Here is a 27,800-nt window from a genome sequence, read left to right as displayed (position 1 = left end):
CATTGCATCAGCATGTCTCATGGATGTAGTGTTAGCGGATACCGGTCGGTGCTGATTTATTTTTGTTTTGACGCATTTTCGGGCTGTATATGACGCTATGTGTTTCTTTCGGGAGTCTGTGGAATAAGTTAAAATGAGTTGTGTGCCGCTAAAGAGGATTTATAAGGACCTTCCGGTGTGGATTGTGGAGGACCACCACGATGTAAGACCAGCTTGTACTGCTCTAAAGCATCTGTTAGAAGTGTGTAGCAGAGTGGGTTCCATGTCTGTGAACAGCTGTTGGTACAGTTCATGAGGAGGTTCTATTTGTTCTCAAATCCAGCTAACAGTAACAGTAATAGCTAGCTTAAGCAGAGTTATGCTAATCTGTAAATCTAGTAGAATCTGTCCAAGTAAGTATTCAGAATGCAGCTACTTTACGTAAATATTGACTTTATGCCAGGACTTTCTTTGATTGTGTGTCAGCTCAGTTGTCTGACAATTGTAGGTAGTGCTCAGCTGAATGTATCCCCAGGTGTGTGTTTTCATGTGTCAAGAATGTGCTCTTGAACACAACATTTATAAGCCAACAATTTAAATGAACTAAAAAAAAAAAGATACCTATAAAAGATCATGCTAAGAGACACACAGAAAGAAGATAGAAGCAAGCAAAATCAAGCTCAATTAAGAAACTAAAGACAGATTTGATCATTTCAGTCATTTCAATATTGATCTGCTGGAAGATAAATGTTGGAACTTTTTTTTTTTTTGAAGAAGTAATCTATCTGTGGGGTATTAAAATGACTGAAAGGATTAAGTTTCTTGGTTTGGAAATAAATAAGATTCCCCACAAAAAAGACGTGACAAGTTTAGGTTCTTTCACAACACTTTCTACAACTTCTGGACAACTGTAATACACATTATGAAGATGGGCAGAATGATGATGATCTAAACTGACCTGATTATTTTTTACTTTTCAAATGGTGTGTATCTTCTTTTTACTTTTTACAAGAGCTTTGTTTTTGATAAAATGTGATATGTTTAAAAAAAAAAAAAAAAAAATACAGTAGTGGAAAAAACTTTTCAGACACCCTTCAAATTTTACACAATCTTAGATATTATCATGAAATATTTTCAGAAAAATCTTTTTTGTGAGTTTCAAATGGTGTGGCTGTATCAGACAGACACAAACAAATTTAAATGTTTTTTATTGTCAACAAGAAAAAATAACAAAACTGAATTCTTGACAGTTTCAGCAGCTCATGCCCTGAATGTGTTTCATTATCTCGATGGAACAGAGCATGTGCAGAAGGGAGCATGTGAATTTGGAGAATGGAACAATACTTAGCAGAGTTCAGTGACTTAAGAGTGATTCATAATACAATAAAACACATGCACGGGGTGTGCAAAGACTTTTTCTATCACTGTATACTACTGATAGAGCCAAACGAAAAAGAATCTAAAGTATTAGTCAGACCAAGTAACTAAAATCAAATTGGACTGGATGAAAAAAGTCTTTAAAATAATTCAACTGATCAAATTTGTATTTTCTCAAAGACAGTTTAGGAGCTGCAGGCAAATGAATTTCTCCTCAGTGTAATTAAAAAAAAAAAAAAAAAAAGGACTGATTGAGAAATTATTTGAGATTGAAAATTTTAATTTCTCCAAGTTAATAAAGGAAAGTAAATCACTAATATACTATCTGTGTAGGTCGTCATTTGCTCAGGTCATCATTCTTCTTGGTAGTTCTTCTTGGTTCAACTGGACTGGTTTAGAGCTAAACTAGTCCAGTTGAACTGAGAAGAACTACCAAGAAAGACATTAATATACTGCTTACGAGTAGGCAAAAGAGTGCCTCTCCAGTTGGTCACCTGTCCTGTCGCAAAGGTGAAATAATCTGTCTCGGTTTATGACAATAAAAGACATCACATTATTAAAAACTAATCTAGTGGTTTTCAACTATTTTGTCTTTTCACATCATGTGTCAGATATCTTTGAGTTAACAGCTCCGTTTTTGCTTCTCATTTAGTTTGATTCCAATAAATGGTCCATAATAAGTCCAGTACAACCAATATTTTCCTAAAAATTTAAGGATTTTGGAAGAAGTAAAAAGTCTGAAACAGAATTATTACCAGAGCTTCGTTTTGATCCTCTTCTAAAGCAGAGGGAGGCCAATGTCATAAATAGTTTAGAATAGGTAAAAGCTAATGTAATCCATGAGAAAAAAACTGATTCAGGAAATTAACAGTGATTCAAGAAACTGGATATTTGTTTATCTAAAATAATGAATACCTGATTAATGAGCATAAAACTTAATTTCATGAATGAACTAATTGGGAGCTCAATATAATAATAAAACTATTAAAAAAAAGGTCTAGGAGTGGAAACAGGCCTTCTGTGTGTTTTTTGACAACATTCCACTTTCCACTTTCATCCAAGAGGCTTAATATTAAATGTCCTTTCTGTGTTTCCATCAGGTCGTGTGTCACATCTACCGCGCCATCGCATCAAGACATCTCCCGCTGAAGAATATAAAGATGGTCCATCTGGACTCCCACCCTGACCTGCTCATCCCTGTCAACATGCCTGCCGACACAGTCTTTGACAAGGAGAAGCTCTTGAGGTTTGTCAATTTTAAGCTGAAAAAAAAAACCCCAACATGTCTACATCGATGTCTGTGGAATGTTCTCAGTAGCTCAGACACTGTCAGTGAATTTTCAGAGCTGTGAGGAAAAATATGTTCCCCTGTTGGAAGTATCCTTTCCAACAACTTTACTTTATATTGGTTTTTCTGACTCCACTGATCCAGAAAAAGAACAGTTAACAACAAAAGCACATAAATTAATCATTAGGAATATTAAATATCAAAGTTAACACCTCTTTAATTTTGCATTTGATTACAATTGATCAACAGTTTCTTGTAATTCTGAATGTTTCATTACTTTAGCCCAAATACAGTATTTTCATGATGTGATATTTTAGGGTAAACAGATATAAAAACGAAGCACAAAGGCACATATTTATTTATATGGTATTTGATGGCATTTCCTTTAAATTGAGCAAAATACTTGTAGTTGACATCCACAAATTTCTCAGAAGGAATGTAGCCCATTTCTTTTCCAGAACTAGTGTCAAGTTTGTGGTCATCCTGAATGAATCTAACAATGTCCATTCAGACTTCAGGTTTGCTTGGCTTATTTTCAGCAGGATTCAGATTGTAGCATCTTAAAATGTGAATGACTACTGCAATAGTGAGTGATTGTAGCCTTCTTCTTTTTAATATGATTAATACGTATTTTAAAATGTTATTGTTATATATTTTATTATACTATTTAATTATTTAATCAATTACAGGGGTGCACCAATTACAAAATTCTTGGCCAATACTTACGTAAAATGACATTTTGGCCAATAGTCGATGCCAGTACCAATGTTATGTTTGTTGCTGTTATCCTCCCCTTAACAAATTATTTTTTATTATATAAATGCAAAAGTAATTTCTGTATAAAACTCTTCAAGGTTCAAGGTTCACTTTTATTGTCATTACATGTAGTGTGTACATGAAATGAAATCAGTACTCAGGTCCAGCAATGTACATGGTAAGAATCCTATAAAATGAATCCTATATTAAAGATAACAATAAAATCTGATAATAACAGTAAAACCTAAAAATAAATAATGAATAAATATGCATAAATACTACAGTGCAGGATTTCACTCCATCTTTATTTTATCTTTGACTGAACACAGATTCCATCATTTCTGTCTCTTACAATGGTGAAGAGCCATTATCAATATCACCAGATATCAGCGATATATTGGTGCATCCCAGATCAACTGGTTGTTTGGTTCTAAAAAAAGTTAGTAAAATGTCAATTCGTGTTTCCCAAACCTCAACATGGCAACATAAAATGTCTTCATCCGTTTAGTACCAAAAAATATTGGCAAAAGCTTAAAAAACATAGAGAGGCTCAAGAATTTGGCGCTATCTATACCTGCCTATTCTTGGAGCAGTTCTACCATTTTACAGGAATTGGTGTCACCTCTAATCAGCAGAGAAAACATTATCGAGGCAGGATATCACCAAGTAAACAGCAGGTGATAACGGAACTTTTCCTGGTGACAGGTGAGCTACAATCAAAAAACACTGAGAAAAACATGCACTTTTTTCTTTTATAACACTGCGTTCTACCAACATCCACTGGAGATCTGATGAGCTGATGTACAGGCAACAGTATCAGACCACTGTCACTGCTATAACTTTTGGTCCCTAAATATTTTTGTCTCATCAAGAATCTTTAATCTGAAGTTGGCTTTACACACTTGGAATGGAAGGATATTCATTTGGTTACAATAGGTAATGTCATTTCTACATGCCATTAAGGGCATTATCACACTTGGAAACTCAAAGTGATGTTCATATGTTTATTTTTCTATATTGTACATATTTGGTCTGGATAATTTTGCATTCACCCTGTAATTTTAGGAGTGGACTGCTGCTATTTTCATCATCTGTGTGTGTGTTTCTTCTGTTTTCCTTCTTTTTTTTTTCATTTTTGTTTTGTTTTTTGGCAACAATAGCCTCGGGTGGCTCTTGTAATTGGTCCAAAAGGCCAAAAAGCATCACACTGTACATGAATCAAACTATGGTTCAGTGTGATCCACACTAAGACCACATCTTTTGGTCGGATCAAAGAGCCTCTGTTTAGTGTGTCATGGTCCGGGCCAGGGTTCACACCTGCAGCTCTGGTTCAGATCAAACTGAAAAGTGCAGAAGTCCACACAGAACGAGGCAGGTGTGAAGGAATCTTAACCTCCTGAGACTCCGGAAAGTAAAAGTTTTTGATTTTTTACATTAAATAATTGCCTTGAGTGGACACAGCCTGATGCTACAATTCTTTATTTTTTTGTTTTTTTATGGAATGCTCTTTGTTTTTTTTCTAAGTAAAGCTGTGAAATGCTTGTTCCCTACATAGCACAAAAATGCATTGCTGGGTCTCAGGTCCCACACACTTGTCCTCTATGAAAAATAAATATGAACTTTAAAAAAATGAATATGGCATCTGCATTAAAGTTTGCTTTGTGATAGGAGACTTTGTTCTCAGCTGGAAGCAGTTTCCATCATCGAGTCAGAATAAAATGATGCATTCCTGCCATCATACATTACACACACTGAGCATCATCATCAAACACCCCTCGTCAGTGTGAAGTATTGTGTTGGCAGCATCATGCTGTGGTAGTTCTTCTGCCCTGGAAGCCTTGTGAGACTTGAGGGTCAAGTAAATACAGTGAAATACAGATAAAATTGTGGAGGAAAACATGATGAAGTCTGTTAGAAAGCTGCCACTGCGAGGAAGAAGATTTGTTTTCCAGTGAGACAGCCCTGCATTGGGAGGGCGGTGCTAGAAGTCAGACTGTCACAGTGTAACAGACCTCCACAGTTTGGTGTTATATGTGTTTGTTTTTCAGTGAGCTGAGTATAGAAAACTGGATTATGCCCATGGTGTATGCTGGTCATGTGTCCTGTGTGGCCTGGCTGCATCCATACTGGGCCCAGCAGATCAGAGAAGGAGAGCACAGAATGACAGTGGGAAGAGACGTTTCCACCACCACCATCAGGTACAATACGCACCGAACACTGAAACGAAGACAGAACCCAAAATATGGTTAGAGGCTCTGTTTTTCTCTGCAGGGTGACCAGTGCAGACAACTACTTCCTCAGCGATGGCCTGTTTGTGCCTGAGGAGCAGCTGGAAAACTCGAAACCTCTGAGGCTCAATGTGGTCAAAGTGAACCCTGTCAGACCAGGTGAGATTACCCAGGAGGCTCTCATATCACCTGGGGCAGAGAATGATTCTGTCCCCAGCTCAGCCATGGAAAACAGTAAGCAATATTTTAGACAGTAGAGAGTGTAGCCCATATTATACAGTATCTGAGAACAAAATATACATATGCAACCTAGGGATGTAACGATATGAAAATTTCATATCATGGTTATTGTGACCAAAATTATCACAGTTATCATTATTATCGTGGTATTGTTGAAATTGTGCTCAAAATGTTCCAGAAGTACAGATACACACACTGAAATAATTTAACCAAGTTGTATTTTGAAAAAACAACAACAACAACAACAACAAAACTAAATAAAATAATTGGCACAATGTCCCTTCTGTGTCAGAAACATTCCAATATTAACCCTTAGTGGTCTGAGTCTATTCTGTCTGTTTTTCAGTCCTTTTGATTTGGCCTTTATATACTATAGAAACAAATGTTTACTATACCCATGTTTGGATCTGTTTTTTCAGCACAACTTCATTTATATCATCTGCCTATTATTTTTTTCACTTTAACCTACTATAAAAACACAAAAGGACAAAAAACACAAAAAATATATAAAATCCGATTTGAAAAATGTATATAATTTATTGCATAAATAACACAAAGATGTTTAATGAACCTTTCCAAAGATTTTAAAAGTGAATATTGGTTCCAGATATTAGGTATAGAAAATCAAAAGTGTAAAAAATTAAACTGTACTCAAATATTTGACTTAAAAGCAGATCTTTACATAGGTGTTTTCTCTTTCAAAGTGCGGTAATCAAACATGGTTATCATGAGAATTAGAATTTAAACGGTAATACTAACCGTTGTCAATTTTACTGCCGTTTATCGTTATACCGGTAATCGTTACATCCCTAATGCAACCCCAATTCCGAAGAAGTAGAGACAATATTGAAGAGAAAATCAAAACAAAAAGCAGTTATTTCTATTTCATGACAATAATAACTATGTCACAGTAAGACTGTGTCTACTTATTTCCTACAGTGAGATTTTACATTATCTTGGTGATTTCACAATCTCAGAACTCCAGGAACCTTGCAAAATAATGGCATTGGATCAGCAGAACTTCTTTGCATATTCAACCCAGTAAAAGTTTAACATATTGATCACAGATCTATGAATGTACAAGATTATCAAACATTTGCACATGGTGTTTTTTTATGACAGCATTACTTAACTCTTTCAGTGCCAGACAGTTAAGGGACTAATATGCCTTAAAAGTGCCACAGAATTTGGCCGTTTTTCAGTATTTCGCGTCGTTTTTATAATATTTGAAGAATCCTGCAGGAAACCGCTCGGTAACATCCGACCGATTGCTGATTAGATTCAAAACGCACCGGACGCAGCCAATTCATTATTGATCGTAAGTTGCATAATTTATTCGGTCGCGTGACCTCAAATTCCCGTCTGATCGGTCTCAAAAGGGGGACACAGAAAGAACGTCATCGAAATGTGAGAAAGAAATGAGGGTGGATGGTTTGTTTGTACACAAATATGACATGTTCTCCAAAGCCGATCTGATCGGCCCGTGGCACTTTAAAGGTTGTATTCGTAAAGCCGATTTAATCGGCCCATGGCATTGAAAGAGTTAAAGCTGCCGTTTTATAGCAATGTTAGTTTTATTTTAAAACATGCATTTTTTGCTACATTTACACCATAGTGGACAGAATATAATGTTACCCAGTGGTTTCTGAGCTGCCATTTCGAAGCCAGTAGTTTGTGATTTGGCCAGTGTCATGTTGGCTTTTTGGAGCTAGAAATGACCATATTTGGACAAAAAGGGCAGAGTTGGTCAGTGCAAGGGGTCAGGTGTGAGCTAATGTTAAATGCTAGCGTACTGTCTGTAAAATGGTAAAGTTCATCAAGCATTGAGTAGTAAAGTCCTTGAACAGTCATGTTCAAGGACATCTTTTAAGCACAACTACAGTGGAGCTGTCTGTCAGTAAAAAAGAACAACATTTAGTTAAACTGAAAGTCCAAACGTCTGACTGAGGCGAGTGAACTGTACTGACCTGTAAATGAAAATGCAGCATGGCAGACATCACAGTTTGGCCTGAGATCAGATTAACTCACCAACAGAGCCTCCAAATAAAACAAATGAGACCCACATGAGTCCTGGGGAAAAACCTGTGACATAGTATTTATGTCAAATAGTTCAGTGTAAGTCTATGGGAGGCGACAGTTTTCCATCCAACCCCAGCTGTTATTCACAGTGGTGTCATATGGAGCAGAGATCCTTTTGCCTTGTCTTACACCTAGTGTCCACACTACATTTTTTCTTTTTTTTTGTAACTTAAATCTTTATTGAGTTTTATGTACAATTATATCAGTAACCTAAAAAAAAAAAACAACAACAACCAACAAACAAACAAAACTGACAAATACAAATAAACAAACAAAACAAAAAGAACCAACAAGCAAGAGAACAAATGAATACAAAAGAAAACAATGTGCCCGGGTAGCAACAGTCAGTCTCTTGATTTTGTGTAAATATAGTCCATTTATTCCACTTTTTATCCACTTGTGGTTCTTGCTGTTTCAACCTGTGTGTTACTTTTTTCATTAGAAATGTTTCTTCAATTGTGGATATCCACTGGTCCTTTGATAGAATGGTTGCCTTCCCCCAGTTCCCTGTTTTAATTTTTTTGCAGCTATTAAGAGTATTTTAACCAAATATTCATCCTTTTTGAGAATGGTAGTGTCCTGAAAATTACAAAGATGTAGAACGTCATGGATCAGTGGAATTGAATAACCCAACACATGGTACAGTACATTTTTTTCTTTTTATAGAATGTCCTTGCTTGTAAAAGAACAACAGAAACATGATGAACTGCATTATGATTATTCTGAAATGTTTCATATATGAATCCATGGAGCAGTTACTCTGTTGCAAAATATACCATTTCAGTGATATAATATTGCAGATGCTCCAATAGAAGATTAATGCTGTATCACATATTCCTAGTGCAGACATGAGGACGACAAGGTATTTAAAGTTTTGTCGGGTCAACTTCATTGTCTTGGCATCCAGGTCTGCAGCCTTTCCCAAAACAAGATCAGACAGGACATTTTAGGACTAATAATGAGATAAAAACTTTGAATAATGATGTGATTTGAAACAGCTGATGTCAGCAGGCGATTGTAATCATTGACCGGTACAAAAGCAACATCCAGGAAAGGTCTAGTCCTTTAGGAGCAAAGATTGACTGAGGATCGAATTTGCCCTCAGATGGAGTTTACAATGTTCCTCAAAGAAAGATGGGAAGGCCTTTGGATATTTTATCCTCATTTCAACCTTCATTCGTCAATACGTGATGGAACCACATGGGATCGGGATTACTTTGGAAAACTTTAGTCAAGTAGTTCAGCGCATATTTACATCCGCAAATGTCAGTTCAAACTTTACTGTTCAAAAAGGAAGTTAACAGTTGGTTCAGAGGCATCGTCAATTTTTCTTTGGGCTCTGAGGCATTTGTAACGGTCCACAGTACAGGTCTGCACACGGTGGTGATCCATCATCGATGCCTCTGAGCCTAAACAAGTCGACTGAATGGCAGCAACAGATGCATGTTTAAAAATGGAATTAAAATGGCTGGATAATATATAAGACGTTATGTCTTTGTACCGTCTGCTATGAAATAAAGGTCAAATTAAATTTAGAAGTCACTGCTTTCCGCTTTTTCTATACAGTGTCACATGCTTTGAATTTGGACAGTAAACTCCAGGAGGGAACGCCGATAAAAAGAACTTAGACTGGTAGAAATGAACCCAGATGTTAAAGATGATAATGATGAATGTGATTTTGAACATAAGTAGGAATAAAATAGAAAGGTGAATAAAAGATAAAGAGAAATTACAAATTTAAAATGGAACACTCCAAAATATTGGAGGCAATAAGTTAACCAAAAAAAGAAAAGAAAAAAATGTCACACTATAAATATTTTATTGTGGCTCTTTGACAACACTTTATGTTTGAAATGGAGTAGGAGGAAGCCAAGCTTATATTGTCCTACCCCAAATTTATTTGACTAATGTATGCATTCTGTAAAAAATTTAAAAAAAAAAATAGGTCAGTTACTACATTATTGAAAAAGAAAACATATTATAACATACTATCAATAACTATTACTGTTGTAAGGGAAGGCAAGTTTATTTATATAGCACATTTCAGCAACAAGGCAATTCAAGGTGCTTCACACAGGACATTGAAATACAACGACAGGGAAAAAGAAACACATTTAAAACATTATAAAAGAAACATGTAAAAGGTGATTAAAAACAGCTAGTAAGAAAACAACATAAAATCCAAAAATATAAAAACACACACATATTAAAGTAAGAGTTGCACTACAGTTGTACTACAGCTCATTCTTACTTTATCTCTGGATCTACATTAACCCATAAAGACCCAGTACTACTTTTGTGGCAGTTCCCTAATGGATTTTTGCCTCCATTTATCCTTTCTTAAGTGTTTTATCGCCATTTATTATAATATTATCCCTTATATTTTACATTTTTTACTATGAAAATCAGGAATTTTCCCATATATTAATTTACTGATCATGGAGGTTTTCATAAAAGTTCAGATTAAAGTTGAAGGTTATTATATTGAAGATTATTATATCAGAAGCGGAGAAAACTGAAGAAAAGGAGACTTTTTCAGCAAAGATATCAGTAAGTGAGCATAAAAACTGTGAAGTGTCTCCATCCACTGTTACTGATCCAACTCCATGGGTTTTACTGGTGAATCAGTGTTGTAGAAGATGACGGTGTTTCCAGCCTCTGAACGTCCAAATGGGTCATATCTGATGACCATGAAAAGATGACAAACTGTATTTTATACCAAATATTTACATGGATTGATAGGATTAGTGGATCGATAGGTATTAAATATTTTAAATCAGTAGATACGTTTGATTGCCAGTGGCTGTTTGGGTCTTTATGGGTTAAAGCGGTTCTATTTAAATACTGATATTCCAAAATCAACAGCAGGGACAAGTCACAGACCCGAACATGCAAATCAACTCTATGTATTCACAGACTGTATCATTCACTGAATGAAGTATGAAGTTCATTGTTCACACACGTCTGTATTATGGTATCATCAAGTTTTCTTGTTGAAACTACAATTCACATCAGTTTTCTTTATCACTTTGACTTTGAGTTATTTGTTACCAGTTCTCATCCAATCTCATTACTTTCTACAGCTTTAATCAAAGGTTTTATTTTTCTTCCCCACAGATTCAGTTCTTATCTTTACAATCCAATACACTGGTGTCTTTGGAAGAACTTCAGAACTCTTTATTCCAAACACTCTAATGATAATTCTAAGTAATTTTTTTCACATTTCAAAGGTGAAACAGCACATACAGCCCCTTTAAGACAGACCTGTGTACATAAAAAAACACTGTCACTGTGTTTTGTCTTAAATTAATCCATGTCTAGTCCTACTACACTGTAAGCTCTTGCTCTCTATAAAAAAAGTTGAAAAACTCCAGTGCTCCAGTTTCATGGTTCTAAAATATGCATCAAGAACTTTGCAACACGAAGTCAGACATGCTGTATATCTGCTCTGAAAAGCACAGGGTAGATCTCTGTGGGAATAAAAGGGGTCGTTTTAGAATAGCAGGAGGTTAGTTAAGGGACTAAACTAATGGGAAGTTGCTCAGCCCTAAAAATCAAACTGCTTCAGTGATTTTTCTCATTAAGAGTTGACTACAGTTACAGTTCTAAGCAATTTTTCTCTTGAATCTTTTTTTTCTCTTAAACATAACAACACAATAAATATCCAAAAGGAATATTTGATTCATTTCAAGTTTTAGTTGTGTGTATATATATATATATATATATATATATATATATATATTTTTTTTTATTCAGTGTGATATTTACTCTGTTTTTTTACTCGATTTGTCAGTAGGTACAGATGCATTTCCTTTCTGTCAGTAAACACTTATTTTGACTTTCACTTTCAGGAAAGCAGACACAGGTGCACACTGACAGATGTTCTGTGAAGAGACGCCGCACAGACAGTATTGAAGTCGGAGAATCCAGCTGCGCAGGGCCCTTATCCAAATGCACTGACGTACTGCAGCCAGCAGAGGGCAGCAGCAACAACACCACCACACAGAAGGAGCAGACCAGTGATGAAACAGTCTGGGGAGGGGATGATGAAGGTGATGATGAAGAGGGATCGACTAGCTACGTTGTGAAGAGGATCTCAGAGATTCTAAGTGAGACAGAGCCGTACATCCTGGACATCGATTTGGATTTCTTCACTTGCAAGAATCCCTTCAAGGAGTTATACACACAGGTACATCTTTCCTGTTTTGTACTTGTTTCATTAACCCTCCGGTATCCCATCCACCAACGCCCTTACTAAGCACCAAGTGTGCCTGTTTGGCACACTTGTGGAATAATGTCAAAAAAATTTTCATACAGTTTGTTTTTAATTCTTTTACACTTTTTTCTATTTCATCAACTTGAGCCATAAATAAAAATACCAAATACTCAATAATTGTCACATTTTTTAACCCTTTAAATGCCGTGTTTGTATTGTAAACAAACCATTTTTTTGGATGCAAAAAACACAAAAAAAAATTTTTTTTTCAGTATACTACATAAAAAGTGGATCACGTATTATTTGATTTTTTTCATCCTGGCATATGTCAATGATTAACTCCAACATCGGTTAATTTGCATTATTATTATTTTTGGCACTAGGTCAAATGTTCAAAAATACTAGCATCTGTCACCAAGTATGCGTAAAATACACACCTATAAATCAAACTATTAAACATTATATATTGATTTATTTTTCTGCTCTGATTTTATTTTATTTTTGTAAATCCAGCTCAGTCCTAATCATACAGATCAAATGTTAAAAATAGTGCGTTTTATGCACACTTGGCAGACAGATGCTAGTCTGGTCATTTTGTTTTGTTTACAATGTGCACATTTGAGTTGGTGGACAGAATTTTAAAGATTGTGCAAAAATGAACAACTTTTGAATTCTAACCTTATTTAAATTGTGAAAAATAATATGAAGTTTTTTCAAATGAATTGCAAAGTGTGCGTAAAAGGCACACCCGGATACCAGAGGGCTAAGAAGATTTAATTATTCAAATGTGTCTATGAATGTAGCATCACTTTTAACCCATAAAGACCCAAACATCCACCATTGAACAAAAGCATCTACTGATCTAAACTGTTGATCCATTAATCTTATCAGTTCATTGAAATAATTGGGGTGAAATGCAGTTTTTCATTTTTTCATGGTCATCAGATGTGACCCATTTGGATGTTAAGAGGTTCCGTAGAGCAGTGATTCCCAACCTTTTTGAGCCACAGCATATATTTTACATTAGAAAAATCACAAGGCACACCACCAAAGAAAAATGTCACAAAAAGTATATTTATTGAAATATAAAGCAAATCTAGTCTCGGAACAAGAACGCTGAGAGGGGTGTGTCAGCAACTCCTCGGACGGACCTCCTGGCTTACAGATTGAGGTCCGTCGTAGTATAATAGAGGCATACCCCCCCCCCAACCCGATCCGTGGGTCCTGCGAGTAACGCACTGATCCGCACATCACTAGTGAGGGGGTTTTATCAACAGAACGCACCGCATCAGAGCCGATTCACTTTCACTTTTTTCGCTTTGCGAAGGGAAACAGGAGGCTGCTGTTGTAGAGTGGATCATTGACACCTGCAGTCGTACATATCTATATCACGCCGCTGGCTTAGAGTACCAGTCAGGTGAAACTGGAAAATCTTCCACAGCATATCTGATAATTTACACACTTATGTGGTGCGGCACAGTGTTTGGGAAACACTGCCATAGAAAATGTGCAAACACCCACATCTTCTTCAACAGCTGAGTTTAGTCCAGTTAATGCTATATTTTACTGACAAAGTCACTGTCTCTTCAGTGTTTTCTGTTTTGATACAATAACCTTTGACTTTACACTGAGTTTTGATGAAAATCTTCATGATCAGTCAGTTAAACATAGGAAAATAGATGATTTTCACTGGAAAAAATGCAAAATTTAGAGGATAATATTATAATAAATGGTGATAAATCACTTAGGAAAGGTTAAATAAAGAGAAAAATTCATTTGGGAACTGCCACAATTGTCACACTGGGTTATTATGGGTTAATTATTCTTAGACCAGTTTTATTGTGGATTCATGGAAAAACCTGAGGTAAGTGAGTGCAAAAACATGACAAAACAGGTGCACTACATTCTGATACTGTATAAAACCCCTGAGCAGGCCTAACACATTCTGATTTTGGATCAAGATGGTACAGCGAAAAAATCCAAGTGATTTTGAGAGACAGCTCAAATGGATAGTGTTTCAATCGGAACAGTTACCAGAGTGACATCTGCTTTTAGATCTATGGGAACACAGGCTGCGTCAGTAAACGCAAACTGTGTTCGACAGCATGCATTTGATGAGCGTGATGTTCATGTGTTTGTAAGGAAAAACAGAAGAGCAATCGTCCTCATGTGGTTTCAAATGTCAATGGAGCACATGATCAGACTGTCAGCGGAACAGCGCACCTGCAGTTAGTCACACAGAGGTATTATAGAAAGGCTGGAGGTGTGTAAACCTCTGTCTACAGTCATGACGCATGTGAGTGTTCAGGGATGCACAAACCTTCAGCACTAGTTCACAGATACATGAATTATCATTTTTGAAATTTGATTATGTTTTATTTATATTTAGTGTTTCAGTTTTGGATTCCATACATACAGTGTTGGAAAAAAGTTTTAGGACACCCCATGCATTTGTCAGATATTGCATTAATGCTCACTCTGAAGCCAAGTATTGTTCCATTCTCCAAACCCACATACTTTCTTCTGCACATGCTCTGTTCCATCAAGGTCAAAACTGGATGTTTCAGCAGGTTAATGAAACACATCCAGGACATGATATGTGGAAACTGTCAGGATTTTTGTGGTTATTTTTTTGTTATTGATAATAAACAAAAAAAATCTTTTGCATTTGTTTGTGTCTGTTTGGTGCAGCCACACCTTTTGAAACGCAAAAAAGATTTTTCCGTAAATATTTCATGATATTTACGATTGTGTAAAATTTTAGTGGTGTCTGAAAACTTTTCTCCCCTGCTGTAGTTTTAGTTTTATCTTGATTTGGGAGAACTGACTTTCTTCAGGTGTTACAAGGAAAACCTTGATTTCGAAAAGGTGAGAAAGAATGACTGAAGAATGCATTCTAACAAAACCATTGTTTATTAAAGGTTCTTATTGTGTAAAGGCATTTTATTCTCCTACTCTATTAACCATTTACACAGGAGGAAAATTAAAAATGAAGCTGACTTTATCTGCAGTTTTACTTCTTTTTTTTTTCTCATCTTTTTTTTTCTAGTTTCAGAGCCCCTCATTACAAAGGTGAATGCACATGTGACAGTTCAGTGGTGCATAAACTGTCAGCGCTGCCTGGTCCAGAGAGAAAATAGGCTCTGGTCAGATGAGTCATCCTTCTCCATATTCTCCGCAAGTGGACGAGCGCTTGTGTGGTGACACTGGGAGAACGGCTCAGGGCTGAATATTTGACCCCTACTGTGAGGGGATCCGCTGGCTTTGTTATCCTCTGGGGGCCATTTTGCTGGTGTGGTCCCCTGAGAAGAAAGGTTCACTGTGAATCAATACAGAGTAGTTCAGTGTGGTCACCTCATCCAGGGATGAAACATTTCTATCTCAGTGGGAGTCAACTCTTCCGTGATGATGACACTCACAGAATGGTTTGATTGGAAAATTAATCTAAACTGAATACTGAATAAAAAAAACAATATACATGTGCAATACATTTATTTATTTATTTAATTAACATATTTGTATCTGTATGGCGTGTTTTTGTATTTTTTTTTTTTCATCTGTCACTTCTTAAACTTCTTGTATGTACAACGTTGCCGCTGTTGTATTTTTGCACTACTCCAAGCCAAGGCAATGAAATCTTGTTCTCATGAGCACTGCACTGTGTAAATTTGAATGACAAGTAAACTGTGTCTAATTCTAAGTCTAAAACTATTACCACATGTAAAGCATAATTCTGTACAGTGCTTTGACTTAAATGAACCTCAGCTCTATGTGTGTCCGTGTCCAGGAAGAATACGCCCACCTTAAGGAGCTCTACAGCTTTAGAGGACCCAGCTCTGATGCCGATCAGGTACTGCACCTCATCAACAACACACACACATTTCTAGATTTCATTTAGCAATGTTCTGTGATTGTATATGTAACCAGAAGGTGTGTGTTTTCAGGAAGAGCTGGAGGAGTGTGTCAGTGGGCGTACACATCAGTTAGAGGACCTGGAGGCAGCCTTTGCTGATCTGTTAGAGGACGATGGAGAAGAGAATGTTTCACGCTGGGCCAAGAACCCTGGGTAACATTAGCTTTTCTAGGTCCAAAAAACGTGCTGCCTCACTAAGGAGGTTGATAATTTTAAAATAGCAACACATCTGCAAAGTAACTCAGACATTAAAGGCCCCTGCTGAGATTTCTTAGCAACAAAGTTGCAGATTACTCACCAAAACACACAGACAACCATGTTCAGTGCATGTCATCAGCATAAGACAGTTGGAAAGCAGATTTCTGATGCATTTGAAAATGTGCATTATTTATATCCATGTTGTCTAACTGCCTTCATTGGCAGATTTCTGTGATTCTTGTCACATTATTACTGCACAGCCATCAGTGGAATAGTGTGAAACTATTGGCAGCAATGTTTGTCACTTGTGGGGGTGCTTGCATCAAACAAAACAGGCTGCATTCATCAAACCACAGCTCCACAGCACTGTGAGTGGTCAAAACAGCACAAAGTACAGTGGTACGCCAGCAACAATTATGACCGACTTTTTCACTGCAGACATTTTGAATTGTCCCAGAAAAAGCAAAACTGAGATCAGTAAACTGGCAAAACTCAGCTCAGTGCAGCCTGTATAGAGTTGCTTTTCCTGCTGAGACAGTGTCTGCTGTAACAATGCTCTGTAATAATGATAAAGGGGGAAGTTCTGCAGCTTATACAGCTGCTACACAGCTAACAGAATAGCCATGAAGATGTCATTTAAGTACAGTGTGTGCACACACCCTAAACAGTCCCGAGGAGAGGCCGAAGCAGGCAGACGTAAGTAGAAACAGATGGACAGATGGAACATGTGTGGTGGAGGTTTTAGCCAGACAGAGCCATCAGTTCTTAAAGAGGTAGGCAAATGTAGGTGGGATGTAGACCCACTTTGTAGAAAAATGACAAAATATTTCCCTCATTAAACCTGCCCCTCTCCCCTTTATCTGTTAAGTAATGTTTAAGTTGTTTTCTGCTCTTAACTAACTTTGGCTATATTCGGCTGTTGGCTTCTCATTTGTGTTTTTCACAATGTTCATTGTCTCCTCTTCATGGAGTTTAGATGGTGAACATTTCCCAAGGTTTGTGTGGGTCATGTGACTCAAAATGGTCCAGTTTGGATGTGAGAATAAATAAACATTGTCTGTAGGCTAAAATTTAAGGGTCTATTAAGTCATGACTTTAGTAAACAAGGACAGTTGTAATAGAGATGGAACAAAGATAACTGAATTCAGTCATCTTCGTGTGACAATGGTGTGTTATGTCTATAAACAATGTCAATAAAAGTAATTTAAACAGGATCTTCAGCAGTGTTGCAAACAACAGTGTGTTTATACTATGAATGGATCCTAAGTGAAAAGAAAATGTGCAGCTATAGACAGTTTGTCTGTGTGTTGTGTGGTGTAGTTCAGCTGTATATCACTGTGGAGTCTCAGTTAGAAAGTGCAGTATTCGGTATTAACCCAGACATCTGCAGTAAACAAGCAAAATGTTATTTATATCTACACTTGATTCCAGGTAGAAGCACAATCTGCTGCACAGTGTTAGGTACAAAAACATGTGAATAGTGTATGATGAAGACATCATTATAATCAAAATGAGATAAAAACAATTAGTTACAAAAATCAAGACAAGCAAATGACAATTAAAATTAATCTGAAATAGGAATCATAATCATTAAAATAAAGATTAAGAGAATGCCAAATAAAGCAATAGTGAAAGGCATGTTAGTTAAAGCTAACAGGAAAAAAAAGCTTATTAGTAATACTGAGCACGGTCAGTGATAGTTCAGACAATATTATTCTAGTGTCCTCACTGACCTTTATTACAGACATTTGTACAGCAGCTGCTGGAACATAACACTCATAAAAGTGCAGATTCCTCTGGATCTTTTCACCTGTGAGAAATGCAAAGAACCTGCCTTTTAATCATGTTTCGAACTGAGGTTTATATGAATCTCTTCCTAGAATTAAACATGAGACCCATTTTCCTCCATTTTAGAGAAATGTAACACAGTACTTTGTTCCATTTGTTTACAGGATGGCCTCATTCGCTGCATTGGTTTTTAGTTTGAAGTCCAGAAACTCAAGTCCAGACTATGAGATGGTAAGAACATATGATAATATGTGAACTGTTTCAGGCATGAACTATTAATTTATACTTGAACTGGAGGTTTTTTGGGGTTTAAATCTAAAGCTAGAATAGTGGTATAAAAAGTTTTCCTATTCTTAAAGCTAGGGATGCACCGATACCGATACGAGTATCAGGTACTCAGTGTGCGTACTCGTACTCATAAAAGTAATCTGATACAAATGCACCGATACCACTTACATCTGTGTGCCATTCCCAGTTCAGTGCAGCAGGTACGAGGAGGAGGAAGAATGTGTGTGAGTGTGAAGAGTGTGGAGATGGAACCAAAGAAATGAGGCTGATCACAGTAAGGCTGACTGACAGTAGCGTTCAGACACAGATACAGACGCAGCCTTCTGTCCGTCCTCTGCGTACATTCCATCTGTTTTCCAGCTGATGGAGGATGAGTACCCAGACACAGAATACCAGCGGGAGTACGGAGCGGTGCGGACCGCCGCCAGCGGAAGTGAAAACCAAACCTCACACTCATTTGTCTTTTCTCTTCCTGCTGAAGCTAAACTTTTAAACCTTACAGAGAAAACACTAACATTAGTATCACAGTAGTGTTCCTCTGTCGTCTACAGGTTTGGTATTACTGACTTTCTTCTTCTTCTTCATTAAACTTTCCTCTTCTTCGTGGTATTTGTCCAGTATGGTTAATTCAGAGCGACGCCCCCTGGTGGATTAACTGACAAACGCTCATTCCAACACATTAAATGTCAGTAGCAGCACTTTGTTCCAGTCAGACTAATGACAACGACAATAAAGCACATTTACAAAAGGAACTAACAACTGGAATGAGATTACTAAGGACTAGGATTGATACTCAGTATCAGCAAGTACTCAAATGGAAGTACTCGTACTCAGTCTGGAAAAAAGTGGTGTTGGTGCATCCCTACTTAAAGCATTTCACCCCACCTTCCACTTTCCTAGTCCTCCTCTGACCATCTGTCCTGGTCTCAGGTCCATCAGGCCGGTTTAACCTGTGACACCGTCGAGCTGCCGCATCACATCAGCAGTGATGAGGAGATCGACAGACTCATCTCTGCGGTGCAGCTGTTTCTCAAAGCTCTGCCCAAACCCACCTTGGTGACCATGTCCAGGTACCTACCCAGTACTGTCAGCTGTGGCTTTGTTCACATGGACCCTAATATTCCACAAATAATCAGACTGATGGCCCAGCCAGAATAAAAGTACCTCATCTAACCACCTCAATTCCACCAGAGTAGACTGATTAGAAGGAAATTTCAGTCAGGTTGAGAGAGGTGGTGTAAACCTTGATGATAGAAATGATTGATGTTCCCTTAAATAGGAAAACACATCCTACTAACCATGTTAACACCTCATCCAATCATTTGTCTCTGGTTGGAATAACTATATTTTTTCAGCATGTTTGCTCCACACAGAGAGAACATTAGGTGACACTACAAGTTTCCAGGAGGAACCTAAAAACATGGCACTTAGAAAACAAAACTGATGTGTGACTGATACAGAATTTTTTGATGGAGACCGTAAAGGGCTCATATTTTGCTAAACGCACTTTTATTAGTCTTTGGTTCATTTATTTGTGTATTTGGACCCCAATAGTTCAAAAAGTTTGAATTTGAACCCTCCAGGTGCTGCAAAGCTAGCTTTATATTCATTTATGCAAGAATCAAGTGGATTTCTACAACCTGTTTTCATTCCTTCTTAATTTGTTGCTGTGACGATTGGCCAAGTGGAGGAAGAAACACACCAGGAGGCTGGAATGATCTTCACTGTAGTATAATATATTTACAGTGTTTGCCCAGGTAACATAGCCATTACAACTGTGTTAAGGAAAAACAAACAAACAAACAAAACCTAAACTAACTGATGAAAACCAGCTCGACAGAACATAAGGAAACTCATTCTTTAACAACAGAAACTAAAGCTCAGCCCATGGCTAAGGGAACCAGCTTCAGCAGCCTGCTTCACTCAAGCAGAGCCACACTTCTCCCTCGAGGAGCATCTACTTCAGGCTTTTTATACCCGTAGCCCCTCCCACATGAACAAACCACCCATAAATGTTCAATTTACCTTTCAATTACCATTTACTGGAATAATACTTATATCTTTACCTAAACCTCATTTTAGTACTTTTATTTACTACTCCCCCAAAAAGTCTCTAAGTTTAAACCAAGTTTAGAGCATTTGAAAGGTTAACTTCTGTCCATCTCACAAAACTTCCCTCTGATTGCTGCCACCCTTGGTAAGTTCCTGATGCCTTCTGCTGTAAAAGGTTTAGGAACCTCCCTCTTCCTGTTTGACTCTCAGGCCTGGAATCTGGTGATGAGATGGAGTGAGGATCAAACATTTAGGAAACAAAAGGAACAAAAGAAAAAGACTAGGCTACGTAAAATATATTTTGATCTGTGGGCCCAATATGTAAATATTTCTAAGGATGCAAAAATGATGAAAATATGATTACTAGAAACAAACAAAACTAGACCAGCTAAGCTAGCAGGCCCAAGCCTGTGCTCCACCCTGTCACTCCGACCCAGAACCAGAGCCTGAGAACAAAGGATATAGGTTCAACCCACTCACAGGGCATGGGTTGCCACCATGACAGTTGCATCTAAAACTAGTTACGTCACGACATTTGCACATACAGGGTGGGGAAGCAAAATGTACACTATTTTGAGGCAGGGATTGAAAGACAGTGTATGACCAATTAGTTTATTGAAAGTCATGAGAATTTATTTGCCACAAGAAAATGTCCATAATAGAAAATGTTTTTATGTTTATGTTTATGTTTACGCATTTGGCAGACGCTTTTTTCCAAAGCGACTTACAGGGGAAAACCAATTAAATCACTCAATCAATCAAATTTTATTTATATAGCGCCAGATCACAAGAAAGTTATCTCTTGACATTTTATATATAGAGTTGGTCAAAACCAGACTCTAAGTCAATTCTACAGAAACCCAACAGAATCCTCCAGGAGCAAACACTTGTGACTGGTGACAGTGGAAGGAAAAACTTCCCTTTAACAGCAGAAACCTGGAGCAGACCCAGACTCCTGGAGGATGGCCGTCTGCCTTGACCAGTTGGGGTTAAAGAGAGAGAGTAGAGAAGGGGAAAAAGAGAGAGCGATAGAGATAGGGACTGGGGGAGAGGGGGAGAAGGGGGGAGTAGGGGGAGACACATGGAGGCGGTTGAGGATAAGTGAGTGGTGATGATGAGGGCAGGGAAGAGGCCGGACCACCGCAGCAGGTCCAGAGATAATCGTGAAAGAATCTGTGGTTGTCCTGGGAAAAACCTTATTAGAATATTTAAAATGGAATGTTTGAAAGTGCTAGGACAGGAGGTGCTCTCGGAAGAGCTGGGTCTTCAGGAGCTTCTTGAAGATAGGCAGGGATGACTCTGTTCTTGTAGCACTTGGTAGAGCATTCCACCAACGTGGAACGACCCATGAAAAGAGCCTGGATTGTCTTGTACAAGGTCTGGGGACCACCAGACTACGTTCCCCAGACGAGCGGAGTGGTCGTGGGGCGACATAAGCTTTTATTAGTGCACCTAAGTAGACAGGAGCAGACCCACGGAGAATTTTGTAGGCTAGGATTAAAGATTTGAATTTGATGCGGGCAGCTATGGGTAGCCAGTGTAACTCAATGAGTAAGGGGGTGACATGTGCCCTTTTAGGCTGATTGAAGACCAGACGCGCTGCTGCATTCTGGACCATCTGTAGTGGTTTGACAACACAAGCTGGGAGGCCCGTTAGAAGAGCATTGCAGTAGTCAAGACGGGAGATAACCATAGTCTGCACCAGGAGCTGGGTGGCCTGTTGGGTTAGGTATGGCCTGATCTTTCTTAGGTTGAACAGAGTGAAACGGCATGATCGGGTGACAGAGGCAACGTGATCCGTGAAGGTCAACTGATTATCAATCATGACTCCCAAGTTACGTACTACACTGGTAGGAGCCAGAGGTATGGAGTCAATAGTGATGGAGATGTCCTGCTGTATGGTTGGCTTAGCTGGGAAGACCAGCAGTTCAGTTTTGGACAGGTTCAGCTGAAGGTGATGGGCTTTCATCCATGCAGATATGTCAGAGAGACAATCTGAGATCCGCACTGAGACTGTGGAGTCATCAGGTGGGAATGACAGATAGAGCTGGGTATCATCAGCATAGCAATGATATGAGAAGCCGTGTGAGTGGATGATCTGACCGAGTGAGGTGGTGTATATGGCAAAAAGGAGGGGGCCCAACACAGAGCCTTGGGGGACCCCCGTGGTGAGGCGGTGAACTGCTGATGTGTGCCCTAGCCAGGACACACTGAAGGACCGACCAGTAAGGTAAGATTGAAACCAGGAGTGGGCGTGGCCTGTGATGCCCATGTTCCAGAGTATGGATAACAGGATATCATGATTGACAGTGTCAAATGCTGCTGATAAGTCCAGTAGAATGAGTACTGAAGACTTGGCTGCTGCTCTAGCCTCTTTCAAGGCTTCTGTCACAGACAACAGAGCCGTTTCAGTGGAGTGGCTGATTTTGAAGCCAGATTGGTTGATGTCAAGGAGGTTATTTTGGGAGAGGAATTCTGTGACCTGTTTGAAAACCGCCCTTTCGATGATCTTAGAAAGGTATGAGAGGAGTGAGACTGGTGGATAATTCTCCACTTGAGTGGGGGTGAGGGAAGGTTTTTTGAGTAGTGGTGTTACCTGCGCTTGTTTAAATACTGTAGAAAATGTTCCTGAAGTCAGTGAAGCATTAATCACATGTGTGATTGGTGCTGTGATAGTAGGGGCAACAGACTGTAAGAGGTTGGATGGAATAGGGTCCAACAGGCATGTTGTAGGACGGCTAGAGGAAAGGAGTTTAGACACCTCGTTCTCTGTGAGGGGAGTAAATGAGGGGAATGACGCAGTTGGGCTTTTGTCAGTTGAGTTAGTAGTAGCCATAGTCAGGGGAGAGGAAGCAGTGTGTGATGATGATGATGTTGAAGAAGGAGGCGTGCAGTCTATGGGTGGATCAGTGAACTGACTGCTGATAGTAGACACTTTATTTGTGAAAAATGAAGCAAAATTGTCTGCTGTCAGATTAGTAGTGGGCGGTGGAGGTGGAGGGTTGAGTAGTGTTTTAAAGGTTGAGAATAGTTTCTTGGTGTCGGTGGCAGAATGAATTTTGTTATTATAGTAAGCCTTCTTCACGGCAGTGACACTGGATGAGAAGGATACCAATAGTGACTGGAATGTGATCAGGTCAGAAGAGCTTTTTGTTTTGTGCCATTTTCTCTCTGCGGCTCTGAGGTTGGTACGCAGCGACCGGAGGTTATCATTGAGCCATGGGTGGGACTGGGAGGATGGAGCGGGTCTAGTAGATAGAGGGCACAGATTATCCAGACAGGAGCTAAGTGTAGAGCACAGAGACTCAGTGGCATCATTAACCTCTAAGGAGGAAAAAGTGCTGGGGGGAGGGAGAGCGGAGGCTACGACAGTGGAGAAGTGGGTGGGGGACAGACCATGGGGGAGGGAGCAGAGTGTTTTTCAGGGAGAGACACACTGAACTGAATGAAATAGTGGTCAGACAGGTGTAAAGGTGTGACTGTGAGGGCATCTGTGATGCAGTTTCGGGTGAAAATGAGATGGAGCTCTTTACCAGCTTTGTGGGTTGGAGGACTGCAAACCCGCTGTAGCTCAAAAGAGAGTATTAGTGACATGAAATCTGAGAAGCTGGGATTGTCTAAGTGGATGTTCATGTCACCGAGGACTAGCATGGGGCAGTCATGCTCTGGGATGGAGGAAAGCAGAGTGTCAAGCTCATCAGGAAAATCACCCAGTTGCCCTGGTGGACTATAAATGACAATTATGTAAAGTTTGACTGGTGCTGTCACTAGGATGGCATGGTATTCAAAGGAGTTGTATTTGACTGAAGGTAGGAGTTGATTGTGTTTCCATTTGTTGGAAATTAACAGACCCATTATTCTATGTGTCCTCCTTCTTTCTCAATAACTGCCTTCACACACTTCCTGAAACTTGCACAAGTGTTCCTCAAATATTGGGGTGACAACTTCTCCCATTCTTCTTTAATAGTATCTTCCAGACTTTCTGGTAATAGTTTTGCTCATAGTCATTCTCTTCTTTCCATTATAAACAGTCTTTATGGACACTCCAACTATTTTTGAAATCTCCTTTGGTGTGACGAGTGCATTCAGCAAATCACACACTCTTTGACGTTTGCTTTCCTGATTACTCATATGGGCAAAAGTTTGTGAAAAGGTATGGATAATAGTGTTAGGTATGATTATGACATCAGTATATGTTTGGGTTCAAAACAACTGACGTAGTGTCTGCTGAGAAAAAACAACTAAATGTTCAGTGTACATTTTGCTTCCCCACCCTGTATACGGTCAAGACTTCCGGCCAGCGTTTCTCTGAGTACGACATAATTGTTTGTCAGCAGCAGCGGTTGTAGTCCATACTGAAAATATGTCCGAACTACCTAAAATGTTCAGATGTTGATTGTATTAATGAACACAAGTGGCTGAACAGGACAGAGCAGTACAGTCAACAACCTGGAGGGGGTGGAGTGTGAAGTGGCTCATTTGCATTTAAAGGGCCAGCGCTCCAAACAACCTTTCTCATGTCATTAGTCAGAAATAGGGTTGGAGATGAACCTGTGGAGTTGAATTAATAAAGAATTCAGACCCAAGCAGAGCATTTACAGTTTATGTAGACCACAGGGAAATGTTTGAAAATGCATAATTCCATTTAAAAAAACTAAATACCACTCCTTTAGAAGATTCAAGGATTGTTGAATGTGTCAGTTGTTGAAAAGATGAATGAAGCTGCATTGAAAGAAAACAATCAAGTGATTAAAACCAGTGGAAGTGAGAAGGTCATATCACATTTAGAAACACAGTCACACAAATATCACAGTAAAGGCCTTAAACCAGGGACTTTTTCTATACAAGTAATTTGTGCATCACAATTTTTTTTTAACAGTTGTTTATGTCACAAGTAATTTCACACAGAACATGAATAATACCCAGCAAAAAGCAGCATTTTATTTTTTCAAAACAAGGTTACTTTTTTGTCTTTTTCTCCACACTTTCACAGCGTAAATATAGGCATCAGGTCAACATTTGTGTGAGCAGAACAACATCTTAACAACGATTATGGACCCAAACCTACTGTTTTATATGAAAACAGAAATGACAAAGTTAATGAAGTGAAGGATAATCTAGAGCCACATCAATAAACAACTAAACTATAAGGATGGGGAGGAGTTTCTTTAATATAAATCAAATATAGTCAGCACTGTGTGCATCTTTCAGAGGAAAGTCTTGATTTGCAGAATAGGTTTAGAAGAATGAATGACAAATGCATTTTTTTAAATAAACAAAGCCATGGTTTGCCTGAACAGAAGGCCCTTCATCAGACACAGAGGCAGCAGGTGATGTTCAGTCTGGTCCTGTTTCTGTCAAACGGCCAGATGGAAATGTATTGAAATCTTTTACTGAACTAGAATCACAGCTTTTCCAAATTGGTATCGCAACAGGTGTGAATACGATACAATATGATACACTTTATTGTCCCCTTAGGGAAGTTTGTATTGGACCTCAGTGTTGTTGCATATAGCTGCGAATTCAACAATCAATACTAAAATACAAATGCAAGAGTAGTTTTTAATGATAATAGACACAAAATGTTCATGAGACCACACATCAAATGTCTGAGTAATAAACAAAGAAACAGTCCGGATAAATGCAACTTACAACTGTAGAAAAGAACACTTCTAAATAGAAGGATGGGGACAGGGGGATGGATTAGTGCACAGGTGTCAAACATGCAGCCTGGGGGTCAAAACCAGCCCACCAAAGGGTCCAATCCGGCCCCCAGCATTAATTTGCAAAGTGCAAGTTAGGGCATCAAACTCAAAAATAATATCATAATAACCTATAAATAATGACAACACCATTTTTTTCTCTTTGATTTAGTGCAAAAAATATTAAATTATGAAAATGTTTACATTTACAAACTATCCTTTACAATAAAATATGAATAACCTGAACAAATATGAACAGCCTGCGATGTCTAAAGAAAATTAAGTGCAATTTTACCAATTTTCTGCCTGTTCCTAAATGTTTTCTGTCTTTGTAGATCTGATCTGTAATGCACATGTATAAATGATAAGTTGAGGGATAATATTGATAAGATTGTACTTATATTTCTTAACAAATTTAATTTTTTTCAGGTTATTCACATCCTTTTTGTTTGGATAGTTTGTAAATGTCAATATTGGCATAATTGAATGCCATGTTTTTTTGCACTAAAACAATTTGGACTTGTCATTATTTATTGGCTATCATGGTTTAATTGTACTGGTCCGGCCCACTGCAGATTAAATTGGGCTGAATGTGGCCCCTGAAAGAAAATGAGTTTGACAGCCCTGGATTAGTGTATGATGTGATAACTTGTCTCTGTAGCAGCTGAAAATGTGCTGGAAAATAGTTTCAGGGAAAGAGTGGGAACCCTGTGTATGTACTGTAATTCCACTTCTATGTATGTACTGTGATATTGCTGAAAAAAAAAAAAAAGACCATTGAAAAAAAAAAAAACAACAAAACTGGATCCTAATACCTCACAAATGCCAATACAAAAGTAAATGAGCAAACAACATATTGAACCTTTAAAACATATTAAATATGCGTTGAGCAATAAAAAAAAAAAACACATCACGCTTTAAAAATAAACATCAAAAACAGCAGATCAAATTAAACCCAGCCTCTTTTATGGCCTTATAGATCACCTACAGGGAGCGTTACCGTTGGCAAACATGAGCCGCTACTGTTTACGATAGATTAGACTCCGCACAGTGGGTGGAAACACTTTACAAATGTTACAAAGCTTCTATTCTGATGAAATGCTGTGGGGTGTGTGAATGCAAATCTCATCAGATCACTTTGCATCCATCTGAGCAGTCAAGTTGGAGAATGGTTTCAGTCTGGTTGAAGTAACCGCAGCTTATGTATGTGTATCTCAGGTCCAGTCTGGACGAGTACTGCCCGGCAGAACAGGTGGCTTCTGTCCAGAGTCGAGTTCTGTCGGTACTGGAAGACCTGTACGGACAACTGGACGTACACGAGGACTATGAAAGCAGCAGCACGGACACTCGGGACTGCCAACCTCAGGCCTCACGACTGAGACTGCACTGAATCCTGAAGATATGCATCTGATCTGCAGCAGCTGGAAGGGGTTTGGATCTGGTGACGTCATGATACTGTATGAACTGCGAAACATCCATCAGTGTGCTGTCGCTGAACATGGTCTTGTTTACAAGTACAATAGTGGTGTTTTTTAAGGTTTTTTGTGAAAGCACTTGGACTGAGGATCACACTGTTTAGTTGTAAATAAAGCCAAATACTTGAAAATTAAATACTGTATGTGACTAAATGCTACATTATACTCAGTAAATATACATTGACTTGAATAGAATTTGAGTTTGGAGGCTGATGAGGCTG

General features: G+C 38.4%; 1 protein-coding gene across 1 annotated transcript; it reads left to right on the top strand.

The window, feature by feature from the left end:
- On the top strand, window positions 1–27,715 carry c17h5orf22 (chromosome 17 C5orf22 homolog). The gene is made up of 10 exons (XM_030160554.1): window positions 1–202; window positions 2,457–2,602; window positions 5,449–5,598; window positions 5,672–5,787; window positions 11,799–12,136; window positions 15,951–16,013; window positions 16,108–16,229; window positions 18,227–18,293; window positions 19,281–19,420; window positions 27,323–27,715. The coding sequence occupies exons 1-10, from the start codon at window positions 134–136 to the stop codon at window positions 27,492–27,494; spliced, it is 1,383 nt and encodes a 460-aa protein (XP_030016414.1). The 5' UTR covers window positions 1–133; the 3' UTR covers window positions 27,495–27,715.
- The last annotated feature ends 85 nt before the right edge of the window (window positions 27,716–27,800 follow it).

The sequence above is a fragment of the Sphaeramia orbicularis genome, chromosome 17 (genome assembly GCF_902148855.1).
Source record: "Sphaeramia orbicularis chromosome 17, fSphaOr1.1, whole genome shotgun sequence".
In the NCBI taxonomy this organism is placed as follows: domain Eukaryota; kingdom Metazoa; phylum Chordata; class Actinopteri; order Kurtiformes; family Apogonidae; genus Sphaeramia; species Sphaeramia orbicularis.
Note: the sequence above shows the minus strand (reverse complement) of the source record. Positions and strands in the feature narration are given on the sequence as shown.

Excerpts from the sequence above, each read along its gene's own strand:
- c17h5orf22 (XM_030160554.1), top strand. The coding sequence starts at position 134 with ATGAGTTGTGTGCCGCTAAAGAGGATTTATAAGGACCTTCCGGTGTGG. Across the intron at positions 12,137-15,950 it reads TCAAGGAGTTATACACACAG|GAAGAATACGCCCACCTTAA; the intron begins GTACATCTTTCC and ends GTCCGTGTCCAG. Across the intron at positions 16,014-16,107 it reads CCAGCTCTGATGCCGATCAG|GAAGAGCTGGAGGAGTGTGT; the intron begins GTACTGCACCTC and ends GTGTGTTTTCAG.